The sequence below is a fragment of the Pipistrellus hanaki genome (genome assembly GCF_964339955.1).
Source record: "Pipistrellus hanaki genome assembly, chromosome: 3".
In the NCBI taxonomy this organism is placed as follows: domain Eukaryota; kingdom Metazoa; phylum Chordata; class Mammalia; order Chiroptera; family Vespertilionidae; genus Pipistrellus; species Pipistrellus hanaki.
The window spans coordinates 168,960,335-168,975,277 of record NC_140505.1 but is presented as its reverse complement, the minus strand read 5'-3'; the positions used below and the strand labels follow the sequence as shown (position 1 = coordinate 168,975,277).

The 14,943-nt window shown below is 34.5% G+C and overlaps 1 protein-coding gene across 1 annotated transcript in view; it reads right to left on the bottom strand.

Annotated features, from left to right (window-relative positions):
* The window catches only part of LOC311619070 (ovostatin homolog 2-like), a 41,142-nt gene extending 26,964 nt beyond the window's left edge, over window positions 1-14,178 (bottom strand). The window contains exons 1-13 of the mRNA XM_084877002.1: window positions 13,986-14,178; window positions 13,523-13,706; window positions 12,859-13,015; window positions 11,510-11,562; window positions 11,088-11,108; window positions 8,191-8,359; window positions 7,608-7,692; window positions 5,131-5,248; window positions 3,741-3,852; window positions 3,210-3,319; window positions 2,687-2,845; window positions 1,487-1,714; window positions 516-570 (exon numbers count right to left, since the gene is read on the bottom strand). Of these exons, the coding sequence (XP_084733128.1) occupies window positions 516-570; window positions 1,487-1,714; window positions 2,687-2,845; window positions 3,210-3,319; window positions 3,741-3,852; window positions 5,131-5,248; window positions 7,608-7,692; window positions 8,191-8,359; window positions 11,088-11,108; window positions 11,510-11,562; window positions 12,859-13,015; window positions 13,523-13,706; window positions 13,986-14,050 (1,516 nt within the window). The 5' untranslated portion in view covers window positions 14,051-14,178. The remainder of the gene's footprint in view (window positions 1-515; window positions 571-1,486; window positions 1,715-2,686; window positions 2,846-3,209; window positions 3,320-3,740; window positions 3,853-5,130; window positions 5,249-7,607; window positions 7,693-8,190; window positions 8,360-11,087; window positions 11,109-11,509; window positions 11,563-12,858; window positions 13,016-13,522; window positions 13,707-13,985) is intronic.
* Window positions 14,179-14,943: the final 765 nt, after the last annotated feature.

Below are 14,943 nucleotides of genomic sequence, written 5' to 3'. Positions count from 1 at the left end.
GTAGTTAGGGGTCATCAGGTGAGCAGGGGAGAGCAGTTAGGGATCAGGCCAAAAGGGGAGAGTAGTTAGAGGGATCAGGGAGGCAGGCAGAGTGGTTAGGGCAGGCAGGAAGGCAGGTGAATAGTTAAGAGCTAGCTGTCTCAGTTTGCGAGAGGGATGTCCTATACCGTCAGTCGGACATCCTCGGAGGGTTCCCAGATTGGAGAGGGTGTCAGCCAGGCTGAGGGACCACCCCCCCCCCCCCCACACACACACTGCCCTGTACAAATTTCATGCACTGGGCCTCTATTGTATTTAATTACCTGGTAATAATAGAAACTGGCTGAAATCTCTTTCATCAAAATATTTAGTAAGTTATGTTGGATCACACTAACTATTGCCCTCCAATCACAAATGGTAATGTTAAGCACTCTTCTAACCAAAGATTTTGACTCTAGCACTATAACATTTTATTAAAAATAAAGAAAAATGAAGGTGGCGTTCATATTTAAAAAATACTAATGTATTGTAAACACCTTTGTCTCTGATTTCCATTTGTCCACTGAGCAAGACAGCCCCTTTTGCCATCACCTGTGAAGCAAAAACACAATATTGGAAATCATATTATTTAATATATCATAAAATTATTAAATAATGAACAATCTAGTGTTAATTCTGTCATTCTGAACAATCTAGGGATCTATCTGTAAGATAGGATATTTTCCATGAACAAATATTAAAAAAAGGACTTTGCAAAACTTGGAAAAGAACAAAGTCACTGTAATTTATTGAGAATATATTAGGTGCTAGAAGCATGTTAAATAGTATGCAGTGCACTGAGTAAGGGTTGCCTAAAGCTCTGAAATTGTCCAGCCCGCCTGGCTTTGAATAAGCCAAGTCATTTCAATTTCTTGCCTTTGTTATTTTATTTGCAAATTGAACTACTCAGAAGGTTGATTAATGAGTCAACACATGTAAAGCCCTCATAACAGTGCCTGACACAAACTACTGGCCCTAGGAGATGTCTTATCATTTCCAATTACAAATATACAGCCAAGGCTTAGGAAGTTTAAACAATCTAACTATATAGGAGAGGGTGGAGGATTTTAATTAGGAGTTGTAATTTCCAAGTCTGTAGCTTTTCACCTTTCAGTATGCCTTCTAGAGTCAAAATGAATAAATATGGGGACAGAACAAAAAGGGCTAATTTCTTTTAATATTTATCAAAATCAGCTTTCCACTTAGTTTCTGGTATCTGCCCAATATCCTACTCTCACAAAGGGGCATACTTACTTGATGTGAGTTATAATTAAATTCTTAAAATAGAAGACTCAGAAGAGTACGTTTTTCAACCTTAGGAAAATTGCCTGAATATTTTTATGTGTTTATTTATTTGTTTCTGTGTTTGTTTTTTAGGTTGCCAATAGCATTAACTGCTGGACAAGTTCTAAACTGTACCATGCTAAACAGACAGACAAAATCCAAGAATCCACCAGACAAGACTTACCAAATAAAAGAAGTTTATATTTGACTCTTCACTGTATGCCTCACTGTTTAGGGAGTAAAGCACATTAACAATCTTTTGTTGATTGCATCTAAGCTGCTTTGGTTCAGGAACAATCTTCAGGAAGCTGTTGGTTTTGGAGTAAAAGCGTGGGACTGATATTTGGGCATCCAAATACTCAGGCGTCAACCAGCTGGGAGCATAGCAGTTCTTAGGGTGAACAAATGTGGCCTGAGAAGATAAAAGAAAGCAAAGGATCTTAGAGCTGTCTTTCAAGGACAGTAATTACTACAGAATGAAAAGCTTCTAAATCCCTCAAAGCAGAGAGAAAACCTCAGCTTGTGGCTGACTTTAAACATTAAGTTACTGGGATTTAAAATAATATAAGCACTCTCCTCTTTTTTTGTACACAAACATGGCCATAATTATATGTCTGTTTCATTAGGCTTACAATTAAGTATTTATTTTTACTTTGTAATTCAAATCAGAGATGAGCCTTAAGGTCCTGTGTCTTTCAGTTGCACTTAACCATTGATAAATTGTTTAATTGTAAAATTCTGATTAAGAAGCAGAAAAAGAGAAATCATGCATCCTAATCTATGCATAAAATGATCAAAGGAAAAGGGTTAAATATTTTTCATGAGCTATTTCTAGTTTCTCAGGGGAAAATAAGTTGTTATAGAATCCTATACAATTAAAGACTAATATGCTAAGTGACCATTCGTTTGACCATTTAACCAACCTTTTGACTAGTTGCTATGATACACACTGACCACCAGGGGTGAGATGTTCTCACCAGTAGGTTAGCTTGCTGTTGGGGTCTGACAGAAAGGGTCTGGGAGAGATGGGCTGGACATGCCCTGGAGCCTTCCCGTGGTCCCTCCCTGGCTGGATGGCCCCAATTAGCCCCAATTGGAACTGGGCGACTGGGTGAGACCAGCTAGATACACCCTGCGTGAATCCATGTACCGGGCCTCTAGTTTATAATAATTAACTAGATAATGGGCTACTATTATCTCATTCTCTTGAATAAGTATTCTTGTGTATTATCTAATGAACAAGCAAATATATAAAATGCCCTAAATTTTGAAACTCTATTAAAATACATTCTCAATATAAGTTATCTTTTAAGAGATTCCTAACATTCAAAATTCCTAACATTGGAATGCTCTGTGGGGTCTTATCTATTCTTTGATGTCTTACTTTCAGGATGAACTCCGGATCACATATATCTGAAGTGTCAATGGATAACTGAGCTTCACCATTCTCGTCTGTGGTGTAATTTCCTATAAATTTGTGATTGAGTTCCAATTGCAATAGCTTGTTCACCATCGGAACATTATTAGGACCAGAAAATTTAAGCTGTACAAAAAAAAAAAAAAAAAAAAGAGAGAGAGAGAGAGAGAGAGAGAGAGAGAGAGAATCATTGATTTTTAAAATTCAAAATGTCACATCACTACTGAGAAATTTTTTATTCATAAATGTAATCATTTATTGTTATTTTCTTAAATTCTGAAAGATGTTCCATTAAGTAAATATATAATATGAAAACAACTATACTTTTATCTATCCCTTTCTTTTAGCCTAGGACTTTTTCCAGTATGTCAGATGTAGTAATATTGCAATGTGTTATGAAAGTAGAAAAAACATGTCCAGAAAATTTCAAAGGGCAATCTATGATCCAAGAAAGTGAAATGAGAACATATATATTTTTAGTCAAACCTACTGTGCCAAAAAAAGGAATTCCTCTTCTATAGAACGTGTCCGTGTTCTTAAAGTTCACTGACCCAAGAAATGAAGTGATAGAAATAGAAGCTTTTTCACTGATCTGCACACCTATAACAAATTAAAAATAGTGTTAAGAAAGATGAATCATTTGATATGCGGTCTTATGAATTTCTCACTAACTTTTGCACTTGCAATGTTCCCAGTTGTAGTAGATCAGAGATTGATACATTTCTCTTTTAAAAAATCTGACATAATTATTTTAAGCTTTTGGTCCCACGGTCTCTGCAAGGCAAACAAATGTGATAACTTCTCCAAGTTGAGTGTAGCATTTATATAATATTTTTATTTTAAATATTATTAGAAAAATCTTTTTCAAAAACAACCCTCAGGTTGACTTCTTAGCAAATGTACTCCATTTTACTCGATTGAGCAATTAATGATCTGTAGTTGGTGAGTGTTTCTAACTCAATAAACTTTTTTCTAGTAAACTGCATATGTCCTCAAGTTGCCAATAATATACAACCATTACCTGTCCCAGTTTCTGTCACAGTTACAGTGATAGGAAATAACATGAAAAATCCAGAACGGGAAAGTTGGAAGACCTTTGTATTTACAATTTGAGAAACACAACCATTTTTCAACTGAAAAATAAAGAGAAGAAACAAAGAAAAAGTTAGGGATCCAAAAGTCTTTAAAAGAATATGGAATTTCAGCATACATACTTATCTCCCTCCACCATCCAATGGCTCCTCTCACAGACTTGTTGAAATGACCACAGAATTATAAAAGATGGGGGGAGGAGGAGAAGTAATTTTCATTACCAATTAAAACTAAATAAGGAGATTTTGCATATTTTACAGATGTCAGGGTTATTCTGGAAACAATATGGATGAAATCAAGTTAAAAAATAATCTGTTGAATTAAATAGGAACAGAGGGATGGATGCATGGAACAGTGTCAGATCTCAGAGGGGAATGGGGTAGAGGGGGAACTGGATAAAAGAAGGTGAACAATTAGCCTAAAGAACATATATGCATAGCCTATGGACACTGACAACAGTGTGGTGAAGGCTGGTGGGGTGGGGGAGGGAGAGAGTGGGGGAGAGTGAGTGGGGAGGGGGTAGAGAGTGAGTGAAGGTGGGCAAAGAGGAGGAAAATGGGGGACATTTGTAATAGTGTCAACAATAAAAAATTTTGAAAAGATGAACATGGAACTGAATGATATTTAAAAAAATGAACTTCAAATCTAAAGTAATAAATGCAGATACTCTGATTTGCAGATGTTTTCAAATGACCTTTCTTTCATAAGAACAATTCTAGATTGCATGGGAAATACTATGAAGGATTCATTTATTTAAAGGGTAATTAATGATTCTCTAAAGAAAGATCAGGGAGGTCACCTAGATTATTATGATCTCTGAACGCATAATAATCTGGCTACTCAGTGTATAGCCTATATAATAAAAGGCTAATATGCAAATTGTCCCCTCAACCAGGAGTTCGACCAGCAGGCAGGCCGAAAAATTGCCATGTCCCCTCCCCTTGGCTATGCTGGTTGGACCCCACCCAATCACAAATTCATGCACCAGGCCTCTAATATATATATACTGAGTGGCCAGATTATTATGTGTTCATCTGGCCACTCAGTTTATAACATAGGGAGCCAATGACAGCTTTCAATTCTAAAAATGTATTATTCCATTGGTAGGTAACAATTTACATAGCCTAGAGAATAAGAGACTATTGTTAAACATTATATTTTCTTCCTCATTCTTTACCTTATCTACCCGCAACCTCCATTATTCACAAGATAAAAAGTGTTATATCCCTTTTTATAAATGAAATCAAAGAAAGAATAAATTGAACTTTTTTAAAAAAAGATTATTGAACTTTTTTTGAAATAAAGATTATGATCTGTACCTGCACAATAAATTCTTCACATATTTCATTGTTGTCTCTTTCACAATTCCCAGAGGAAAAATATTCTCTGCACACCTTGATTTGGGCTTTTCCTTGCACAGGTTGGCCAAAGGTGTACCTAGGAGGAGAAGGTGTATTGGTAATTATTGATGAACAAAACATGGTAATATTTTATGGCCTTCTTCAGAAATTACATATGGAAGCTCTAAACTATGAGTACTTCAATGACCAAATTCTATTAGGAATTCTCATCTCTTGGTGATATCATCCCCACAGAATTAAGGTTAAATTAGGTATTTGATCAGGTAGCAGGATTCAGCTGCTTTTTAAATCAAATTCAATGTAGACTAAAATTTCAGTGAATAAGATTTAATGATTAAATTTAGTTTTTATTTTAATCTGATAGAAATATAAAAATTGTTTGTATCACTTTTTTTCTTTAGCAGAAAATGTATATGTACACTAAATATGCTTTGACCGAAAGCATAGGTCCTGTTGCAGGTTATTATTATTGCTGATACTAAAGTACTATGTCAAATCTAAGTAGAATATAACATTAAAGAAGTTTCAAGATGTTCCAATCCCATATCAATATTTAGCTTAGCAAGTCTTTTATGTAGGTGATACTGGATAAATATTTTAGTTCTTCTGGTATGTGTTATTAGCCATTGGGCAGATAAATTATGGTTGTTAATCCCACTGACAATTTTGGTTTGTGTAGGGCTTTTAAGTGAAGTCAACTTAGGTTCCTGGATTTCTTCAAGCTTAAATTGATTATCCTATTATCTTTTTAACACAGATAGTCTATAATCTCTTATATATTACATTTATGAAATTCTGGCATATGTTCAGCTACTCTTTTTGAAACTCAAAAAGTATTATGTTTCTTTTTCTAGAGTCCAGTGAACATTTTAAATAATATAAAAAAAACCCTAAAAACTTTTTTCAAGATACTTTGTGGCAACCATGAGCACACCCCCTAACTTGTTTATTAGATAGCCCTTTTCCCAATGTATCTTTAATATACTGCTTAAATATTCAAAGGCAAGTAATTTGCATGTCATCAATTAAACAGTGTTTAAATATGTGGAAATGTTAATATTTAAAATTTTGTTACATAAAGTACAACAGAGTTTTTAGTTAAGAGAGTAGTTCTGAAGTCAGATAACATAGGTCTAAAGCCAAGTTCTGCCATCAAAAAAGCTCCATTAATGTTGATATGTTATTTCAGTTCTCTATGACATAATCTTTCAATATAAAATAAAAATGATAATGGCATCTATCTCACAGCATGGTGGTAAGAATATAATAAATGCAATGCTTAGCACAGTAATTGGCACTTACTAAATATTAGCTATTTTTAATTATTTTTTAGAAATTTGAAAAATACATTATACTTTTAAAAGAGGTAAATATCATTAGAAATAATTTTCCAAAAATAAAAAAATTTCACATCACATAGAAATGTTTTTTTTACATTAAAATTATTCAAATTAACTCAAATAAATTGGTAAAGTGCCTTCTTTTTCACCAAGACATTTAAAAAGTTTATGTTCTTTTTTGAAAAAATGAAAACTCCCAAGATAATGAAGATCCAATGAGACAGGCAGTGTTGGAATTGTACATTGGGACATCATATTTAGAGAGCATTATGGCAATCAGAAAACTAAAAGAATGTTACACATTTCATTTTGGTAATTCCAATTCTTGAAATCTTTCTTAAGTAATTTTTAATTCAGAAGCTACTTCTTATGCACTTACTGGTATACATAAAGTATAATATTATTTATTATTAGTAGCCCTACACACTAATCCATGCACTAATCTGCGGGCCTGGCTGCTCCAAGTCCACTACCCAGAGGCTCTCCAAGGCCCAGAGGCCCATCCATGGCCAGGTGAGGAATGCTTCTCTCGTCACCGTGGCTGCCTGCTCTTAGCAGCCACCCGCCTGGGACTGAGGACTCCAGCGGGGCTGAGAGGACTGGGCTCTGCCATCTTTGTGGCTATGGACACTGCCATCTTTGTGATGGAATAATGGTTAATTTTCATATTATCCTTTTATTAGATAGGATTAGAAAAAAACAAATTGAACAGCCTACATGTTATATAATGAAAGTGATTAAGTAAATTTGATATAACCATAGAGACTAGAATTCATGAAAATATTGGCATACATGGGAACATGTTTCTTAATTATAGTGGGTAGAAACGTATGATTGCAATTATAGAAACGTCATGAAAGATTAGAGAAAAATAAATTTCAGTATTAATTGCATCCGTAGAATTAATTATAGGTAATTTCTTATGTTTTTCTTCATATTTTTAAAATCTCTTATAATGGCAATTCATTACTTGTCTGGTAATCTTAACATAAGCATACAAATAATTAAAGTTACATGCTTAATTTCATTTCTCCTTCTCTCTGAGCCTTGAATTGACATGTGATGTCAAATCTCCTGAATAAATATCATACTTACTTAGCACATGCATCCACTTGGAATTCCTCATCTGAAATAGTTACTGTTTGTGGTACATCGACCTTTACTTCAAACTTAGGCAATACTGGAAATAAAGAGAAATATAGATCAGCCCTTACAAATACTGAAGAGCAAAACTTATTACAATTATGTAGCTAAGTGTGCTTCTATGCACCATATTTTCCTTTGTGTACATCTGTATAGACCATGTTTCAATCATCCCAAATCCTGTGTTGCACCAGTAAGTGATGGTATCTCATTAATGATGATTATTTCCTTTTCCTTTCTCTTCTCTATTCTTATAACTTTACATTTTATTTGTTGTAATACTTCCCAGAAGATTGTGTAGATTTTATAAAATGAGGTATTTCTTAGGAAGTAAAGGCAAGGGTCAGAATAAAGTCTGATGGCAAAGAAGAGTGAGGAACAAGAAAGATGACAAAGCAGAAAAGGCCAAGAAAGGAAGATGGGAGAACACCAAATAAAGCCTCACCTACTCTTCCTAATCCTAACATAAAAGTTACTTGTCGAGTCCTCTGAAAGCTTCATCTACATAGAACAATTATAAGCAGCAATTGGTTACCATATCTATTAACAGTAAATGGGTGTGCCAACATCCTTCCTGATGCCGTTTTCACAACTATAGAGTATTCGCCAAACATTGGTTCTGAAATCAATCTGAATGAGAGTTGGGTAATATTTTGAAAAGGAGCCACATTTTCCCATTGAAAAATCCCATTGTTTTGAGGATCCTAGAAAATAAAGAAGAAATAAAAACAGAGGTCTTGTAAGAGTTTTATCCTTTTCTTCTTCATTTGGGTTCTTTCTGTAATTATGGGAAGTAAAGAAAGCTTTCTTATTTTATTGAACTAGAGGCCCAGTGCATGAATTCATGTACAAGTGGGGTCCCTTGGCCTGGACTGCGATCAAGGTCTATTGGGGGGCCAGCTGGCCAAGGGGAGGGATCCTAGGAGGTTGGCTGGTGGGCCCCTTAATTGGGGCCTATAAGAGAGCTGGCTGGCAAAGGGGAGGGACTGAGGAGAGGTAGCTGTGGGAGTGCACTGACCACAAGGGGGCAGCTCCTGCATTGAGCGTCTGCCCCCTGGTGGTCAGTATGCATCATAGCAACTAGTCAACTGGTCGTTCTGGTCATTTTGGTCATTCAGTCGTTAACAGTCGCTTAGACTTTTATATATATATATATATATATATATATATAATATAATAACATATATTAGTTATGTTATTTTTACAATTTGAGATGTCTATATCTATATCTATCTATATCTATAGATATAGATATAGATATAGATATAGATATAGATATAGATATAGATATAGATATAGATATCTCAAATTGTAAAAATAACATAATTTCCTCAAATCTTCAAATTCAACCTTATAGTATATCTTGTAAGCCCAAAAAAGATAATGAACAAAATCTATAATTAATGCTTTTGATTTTGATCTTTATGAACCAGAGTTGCATAGTTAAAGAACTTAAAACGCAGGGTGAAAGCTTCATTGTGGTGCTCTCTCAAGTATAGTGACAAGCACCGATAGATGCACAGGAGATACTTATCTTTACAAATACTTGTAAACATGTTGGTTGGTTTGTAAGTAAGTTGGTCATGAATTCTACACTGAATACAACAGCTGTTAAATAGAAGTTCTACAACAAGAAAGGATTGGTAATGCCATCCTTTCTCTTTTATTTACCTTTAGCCTATTGCAGCTCATGTGAGCTTGGCTTAATGCATTTATTGATATCATCCAACTGTGGTTAAAGAAACCCTGGTGAAAATATTTTTACAAAGAAACAAAAACATTATTCTCTGCTCACTTTTTCTTTCCTCTACAATAAAGTCTAGAAAGTTAAATTAATTTTCCAGACTTCCTTTAACAAGGATTGCCCATGTGACTCAGTGATGGCAAATTAAATGTAAGTGTCAGACACTGGGTGAAAATTCTTTCTAAGAAAATCAGTCTCAGCTGGCATTAAAAATAAAATAAGACATTGAGGATGGTAAAGAAGGAGAAAAAGCCTAGGTCCTTGGTAACATTATGCTGTTACTGTCCTTAAACTGATGTGCCTAGACTCAGACATAGAGTTCATGTAGAAAATATATTTTTTACTCATTTAAATTAATGTCAATTAAGCTTTCTATGGAACATAATACTAGCTAAATTAAGCTGTGAAGATAATATTCTTCATAGATAATAAATCATGCAGAAAAATTAAAAATGGCTGACCTGACATCTATCCTACTGGAAAGATAATCTATTTTTGCTCAGAAAACAAAGTCAAAAGCATTTAAATTAAAAAGACTATTTGAAGAATGTATTTACACACAGAATCTCTCTCTCTCTCTCTCTCTCTCTCTCTCTCTATATATATATATATATATATATATATATATATATATATATATAAGCCTAAGCGACTGTTATGACTGAATGACCAGCTGGTAACTATGACACACACTGACCCAGACTTTGTTGCTAGGGTTTTGACAGTCCCAAATCTGGTTCACTTGCACCCTGGACCCAGACAGGAGGGAGGAGGGGGCCTGATTCCTTGCTGAATCAGTCATTGGTTAGCTTGCTGCTGGGGTCCTGACAGCCCCAAATCTGGTTCACTTGCACCCCAGAACCAGACAGGAGGGAAGTGGGAGCTCAATTCCTTATGGAATTGGCCATCGGTTAGCTTGCTGCTGGGACCAACTTCCCATGGTCCTTCTCCCTGGCAGGCCAGCCCTTCCCATGGCCCTGGATCACTGACCAGGCCGAGGGACCCCACCCGTGCACAAATTTGTGCACTGGGCCTCTAGTCAATAATAATAAACTTAGATCTCAGTGAACTAACCTTCATAATTAGTTAATAATAACGGTACATATAGTTTATGTCGAAATTCAAATATATATGTTTGAGTTGATTGTTATTTACAGATAGGCATAAGACTTCAAATACATTTAGATGCCATACAGCACAGTATTAAAGATCTGAATTAGTAGAAAGAGACTCCATTAACTATTTCCTGAAAACCAAAATTCTATTATAATAATAAAATCACCTTCTTAGCTAATTTCTAAATTTATAGATGTACGTATATGCTTTCTATTTCCTTAAAATAAGATATGGCTAAATTAGGATTGAGAAGGGCCAGCAGCCAAAATTAAAAGATTGAGTTCTTTTTAAAAGGAGGTAATTTTAAACATAAAACTCCTTTTAAAAAGAGCTCAATCTTTTCTTTTCCTTGAAAACCTAAGTTACTGCACTTGCCACACAGACTACACTAAAAGCGACAGCCCTTTGTTTAGTTTTTCATCTAATGTCTTATATGGTGTATATAAAGATTTTCTCCTCCGCTATTTCAGTTATCTTAACTTGTAACTATGTATTATGAAAACTAGACACAAATCACTATCTGAATATTTAAAATAATAGAAATGAAAAAAACAAACAAATCGATTTCTTACCTGAAGTGTGATTAAAGGATACTGCAAGAGGGAAAAAAAAAAAAAGTAGGTTAATATTGTAATAGTGCACTGCTTTTTTGTTTTGTTTTGTTTTGTTTTTTGCCACATATTGCATTTATAAAGATTATTAGATTTAATTTAAGTATTGAGACTTCACTCTCATTTTTCCAGAGGGCAAAAGGTTTCATGCAACCCATCCTTTCATGATGGAAAAAAGTCTTAAAGAAGTATAAATTAACTCATGATAAATGAAAGTTTTATGTTTCAATTTGAGGTTTAGCAATGAAACTATATCTGTAAAGTTGACTATGTTAGGATCTATTTTCATACTTACGAAAAACTTCCTGACAACACTTTCTATAGCAATAGATTTATTTAGCTTGCTTAAGTTTCACTGTATCTTTAGAAATTATTAAACTCACCATCTCCTCAACAGGTTTGAACTTGGTATTCAGTGTCACAATGCGAATTTGAACTAAAAGAAAAGGGGGGAGGGGGAGACACACAATATTTTCTTTTTATTTCTCTCCTAGGTTTAATTGTTTACAAATAGACATGGAAATAAATTGCTTTCCTATCATAGAATACTGCCCTCCCTCCTCCCCTAACTGATTTGATCCTTGGAGTTCCATTCGGAAAGATCTCTTATTGCATAATTGTAATTCTCCTGCTGATGACATGGTTGCTACTAAAGCTGACACTAGCTACTACACCACTGGAATTTGTGTCAGAATGAGTCATAGAAGGACAAACGTGAAATATCTATGGTAGGAGTTAAACATAATTTTTCTGGGAAAAATGTATTGATGTTAACAAACATTACAGTATATTAATTTGAGCAGAATTCTAGAAAACCATCTTAGCTGGTTTTTTTTACACATGCCTGTCCATCATAGCATTTTAATAACTCCATAGAGAGAATATAATGCAGCAAAAAAATCTCACCATATAAATTCTGTTTCAATTCTTTTATTTCTTTAAATCTCACCATATAAATTCTGCTTCAATTCTTTTTATCTCTTTTCAATAAATCAAAACATGATATATAGATGCTCTCATTGAACCTTCTATTTTACATCTCTAAGATCAGAATTTGCTTGGCAAAGGCCAATAAATCATTAACAAAGTCCAGACAAAACCAAGGATTCTTTTGAGTCCTTGGTTAGTGTTATGTATGCTATCTTCTGCTTACAATAGTAAAGAAAATAAAAGGGCTTTGCTTTGTTTTTCAGATTTATGATTACTTCTACTGAAATGAATAATAATAAGAGTGATTATAAATATCATTTATGGAGTCTCTATTATGTCCCAGGTACTGTTATACATTGACAATCTGATTTTATTCTCACAGTATTTGTATGAGTGAGATATTTTGATTATCTCCATTCTACAGATTTAAAAGGTTGAGACTAAATAGAGATTTAACTTGCGCATCCAACTGGTAAATTATAGATCAACAATTCAGGCCAAATAACTTTGTTCCACATCCCATGCTTGTAACCATTGTTTTATGTGTGCCCGTCACTAGAATTTGTACAAAATTAAAAGTGGCATGCAAAGTTTGAAGAAGCAAAGCTCCTCAATTACTGGAGCTTGAGGGAACTATTTTATAATTGACCTACTCAACCAGTAAACATTCTAGAGATCCATGATTCTATAACATTAAGGGTAAATTTAAGACTAAAATTCCCATGTTTGGGTTGTCCTAAATTTGAAGAATGTGTTCGTAAGTAAGGTCAAGGATATGAAGGAAACGTGAATATTGACTTACCATCCTCTCCAGGTTTGTAGATGGGCTTATCTGTCTGCACGAAGGTTACTGTCTCCTCTGAGACTAGTGCCACAGACCTCCTCTCAAAGATGTCAAGAGTATCACCTTTCACCAACAATGTCACAAAAGCTAACTGCTCAGAGGACTTTTGAGAAACCTGTTTATGTTAAAGAACAGAGAATGGGATAATTATTTGTAGACATTAAGAAGGTGAACAATGTCTTGATTTGGGTTCTCAGTCTGAGAGCATTTTAAGCTCATTATTATTTAATGAGAGACTGTGATTGTTTTAATTTCTTTTTTTTTTTAGTATGAAAACAGTTTTTAATAAACTTCTTTTTATGTCTTCTTGCCTTCTATTTTTTTGTTGCCCCGAACTCCAATTCTGCTTTCCTTTACCTCAATTCTGTTTTCTCATATTGTTGAACAGCCCTATCAAAAAGCAGTAATTACATTTAACCACTGTACATAATAGAAAACGGTAATATCTCACACAATTTTTTGCCTATGTTAATTTTTATTTTGTTTCTTGCCTCTGAAATTCTCTTGTTTTATTCCCTAGCTTCCATAAGTCACCTGATTTGTTATCCCCCTAAAATGAAATTTTAAATAATAATTTCATGTTCCCATCCAAAGTTCTGAAATGGCAAATTCAGTGCCTCACCTGGAAATCTGCACAAGCATAGAAGTTCTCCTCCTCCACAGGCTGGTCAAAAATAGTGACATTGACTTCATCATACTCTAGGACAATACTCAAGGATACAGACTCATTAAGGTTTAGAAGGTGGAGACAGGCTTTTTCTGTAGAGTGACTCTGAATCACAGAGGAGACCCATAGAATATATTGCCTAGGTAGGAGAAATGCAGAACACGCATAAAAGGCAACGTTAGCTTATTGAAATGGCCCTGAAACATACACATTTTTCATTACAATGAATGTTAAGTATACAGAGAGAGGTATCTTAAAAAATATCTCAATTCCTTTTATATACTTGTTTAAAAATGTATATGGCAAACCAGCACTCAGTCTCAGAAGTGGTAAAGTATCAAATGCTAACACAGAACAGGGGTAATGAGGTCTCTTTGCTAGTGCTTTAATATGAATAGAGAGTATAATATTCCCTTACGGTTCTGAAGCCACACCAACAGTAAAATGAAGCCAAAGGGTGCTCAGAAGCAGGGTGAGCACCATTTTATCCCAGTGCCTGAGCAATAAAGAGTTCACTATAACTATTATCCCTGTCTCTCTCTGTCTCTCTTTTTCCTCTTATTAGATGGCAGTTGCCTCAACTCCTCACTGTCTTTCCTTCCTTCTACTCTGCCTCCCTCTCTGTACAGTGTTGCTTTTATAGCCACACGATGAAGGATCAATTACTCTTTTGGAGCAAGTATCATAAGAACCGTCAATCACACTTAGATCACCTTTCCCATTATTTTCCAGGGGGTTGTTACTTAATATAGGACTTCCTTCTTAAATTCACTGATGCTGCTGTTTTTGGAATTAGCTCTAGAGGCTGGACAGGAAGAAAGAGAAAAACAAAGGAAGCAGTTGTGTGACACTTAGGGGTTCATTAGTTTAATGTAGTACCTTGGCCTACCCAAGGAGCTGTGGTTAGGACAATTCTCAAAAGGTAAAATTTCCAGACTTCTGAGAGAAGTAGCATATCTGATGTTGCCAAAAACCCAGATACAAATAGATATCTCAATGCAGGCTCATTTTACAGTTAATTAAAACTATTAAGTCATTCTTTTATAATTTCATATTACAGAATAGAGCATTTAAAACATTGCTATGCATTCAAAATTTACTATGATCTTTTTTTTTTTTTTACAATGTTCAATATCCTTTTGTACCTTAAATATAAGAAGGAAAAAAAAGAAAGAAAGAAAATGTGTTGAATTTTTGTGCTTACATACACATATACTAGTTACTTTTGGTAGAAAAGAAAAAAAGATTTAACATAATTTTGATCAAAGCCATTTCTACCAGGAAAAAGAGCCATACCAAAGGAACTGGCAAACTTGTCAGAGTCTCCAGTGTAATACTTCTCTCTTCATTGTGTTTTCTTTAGTATCATTTCTAGT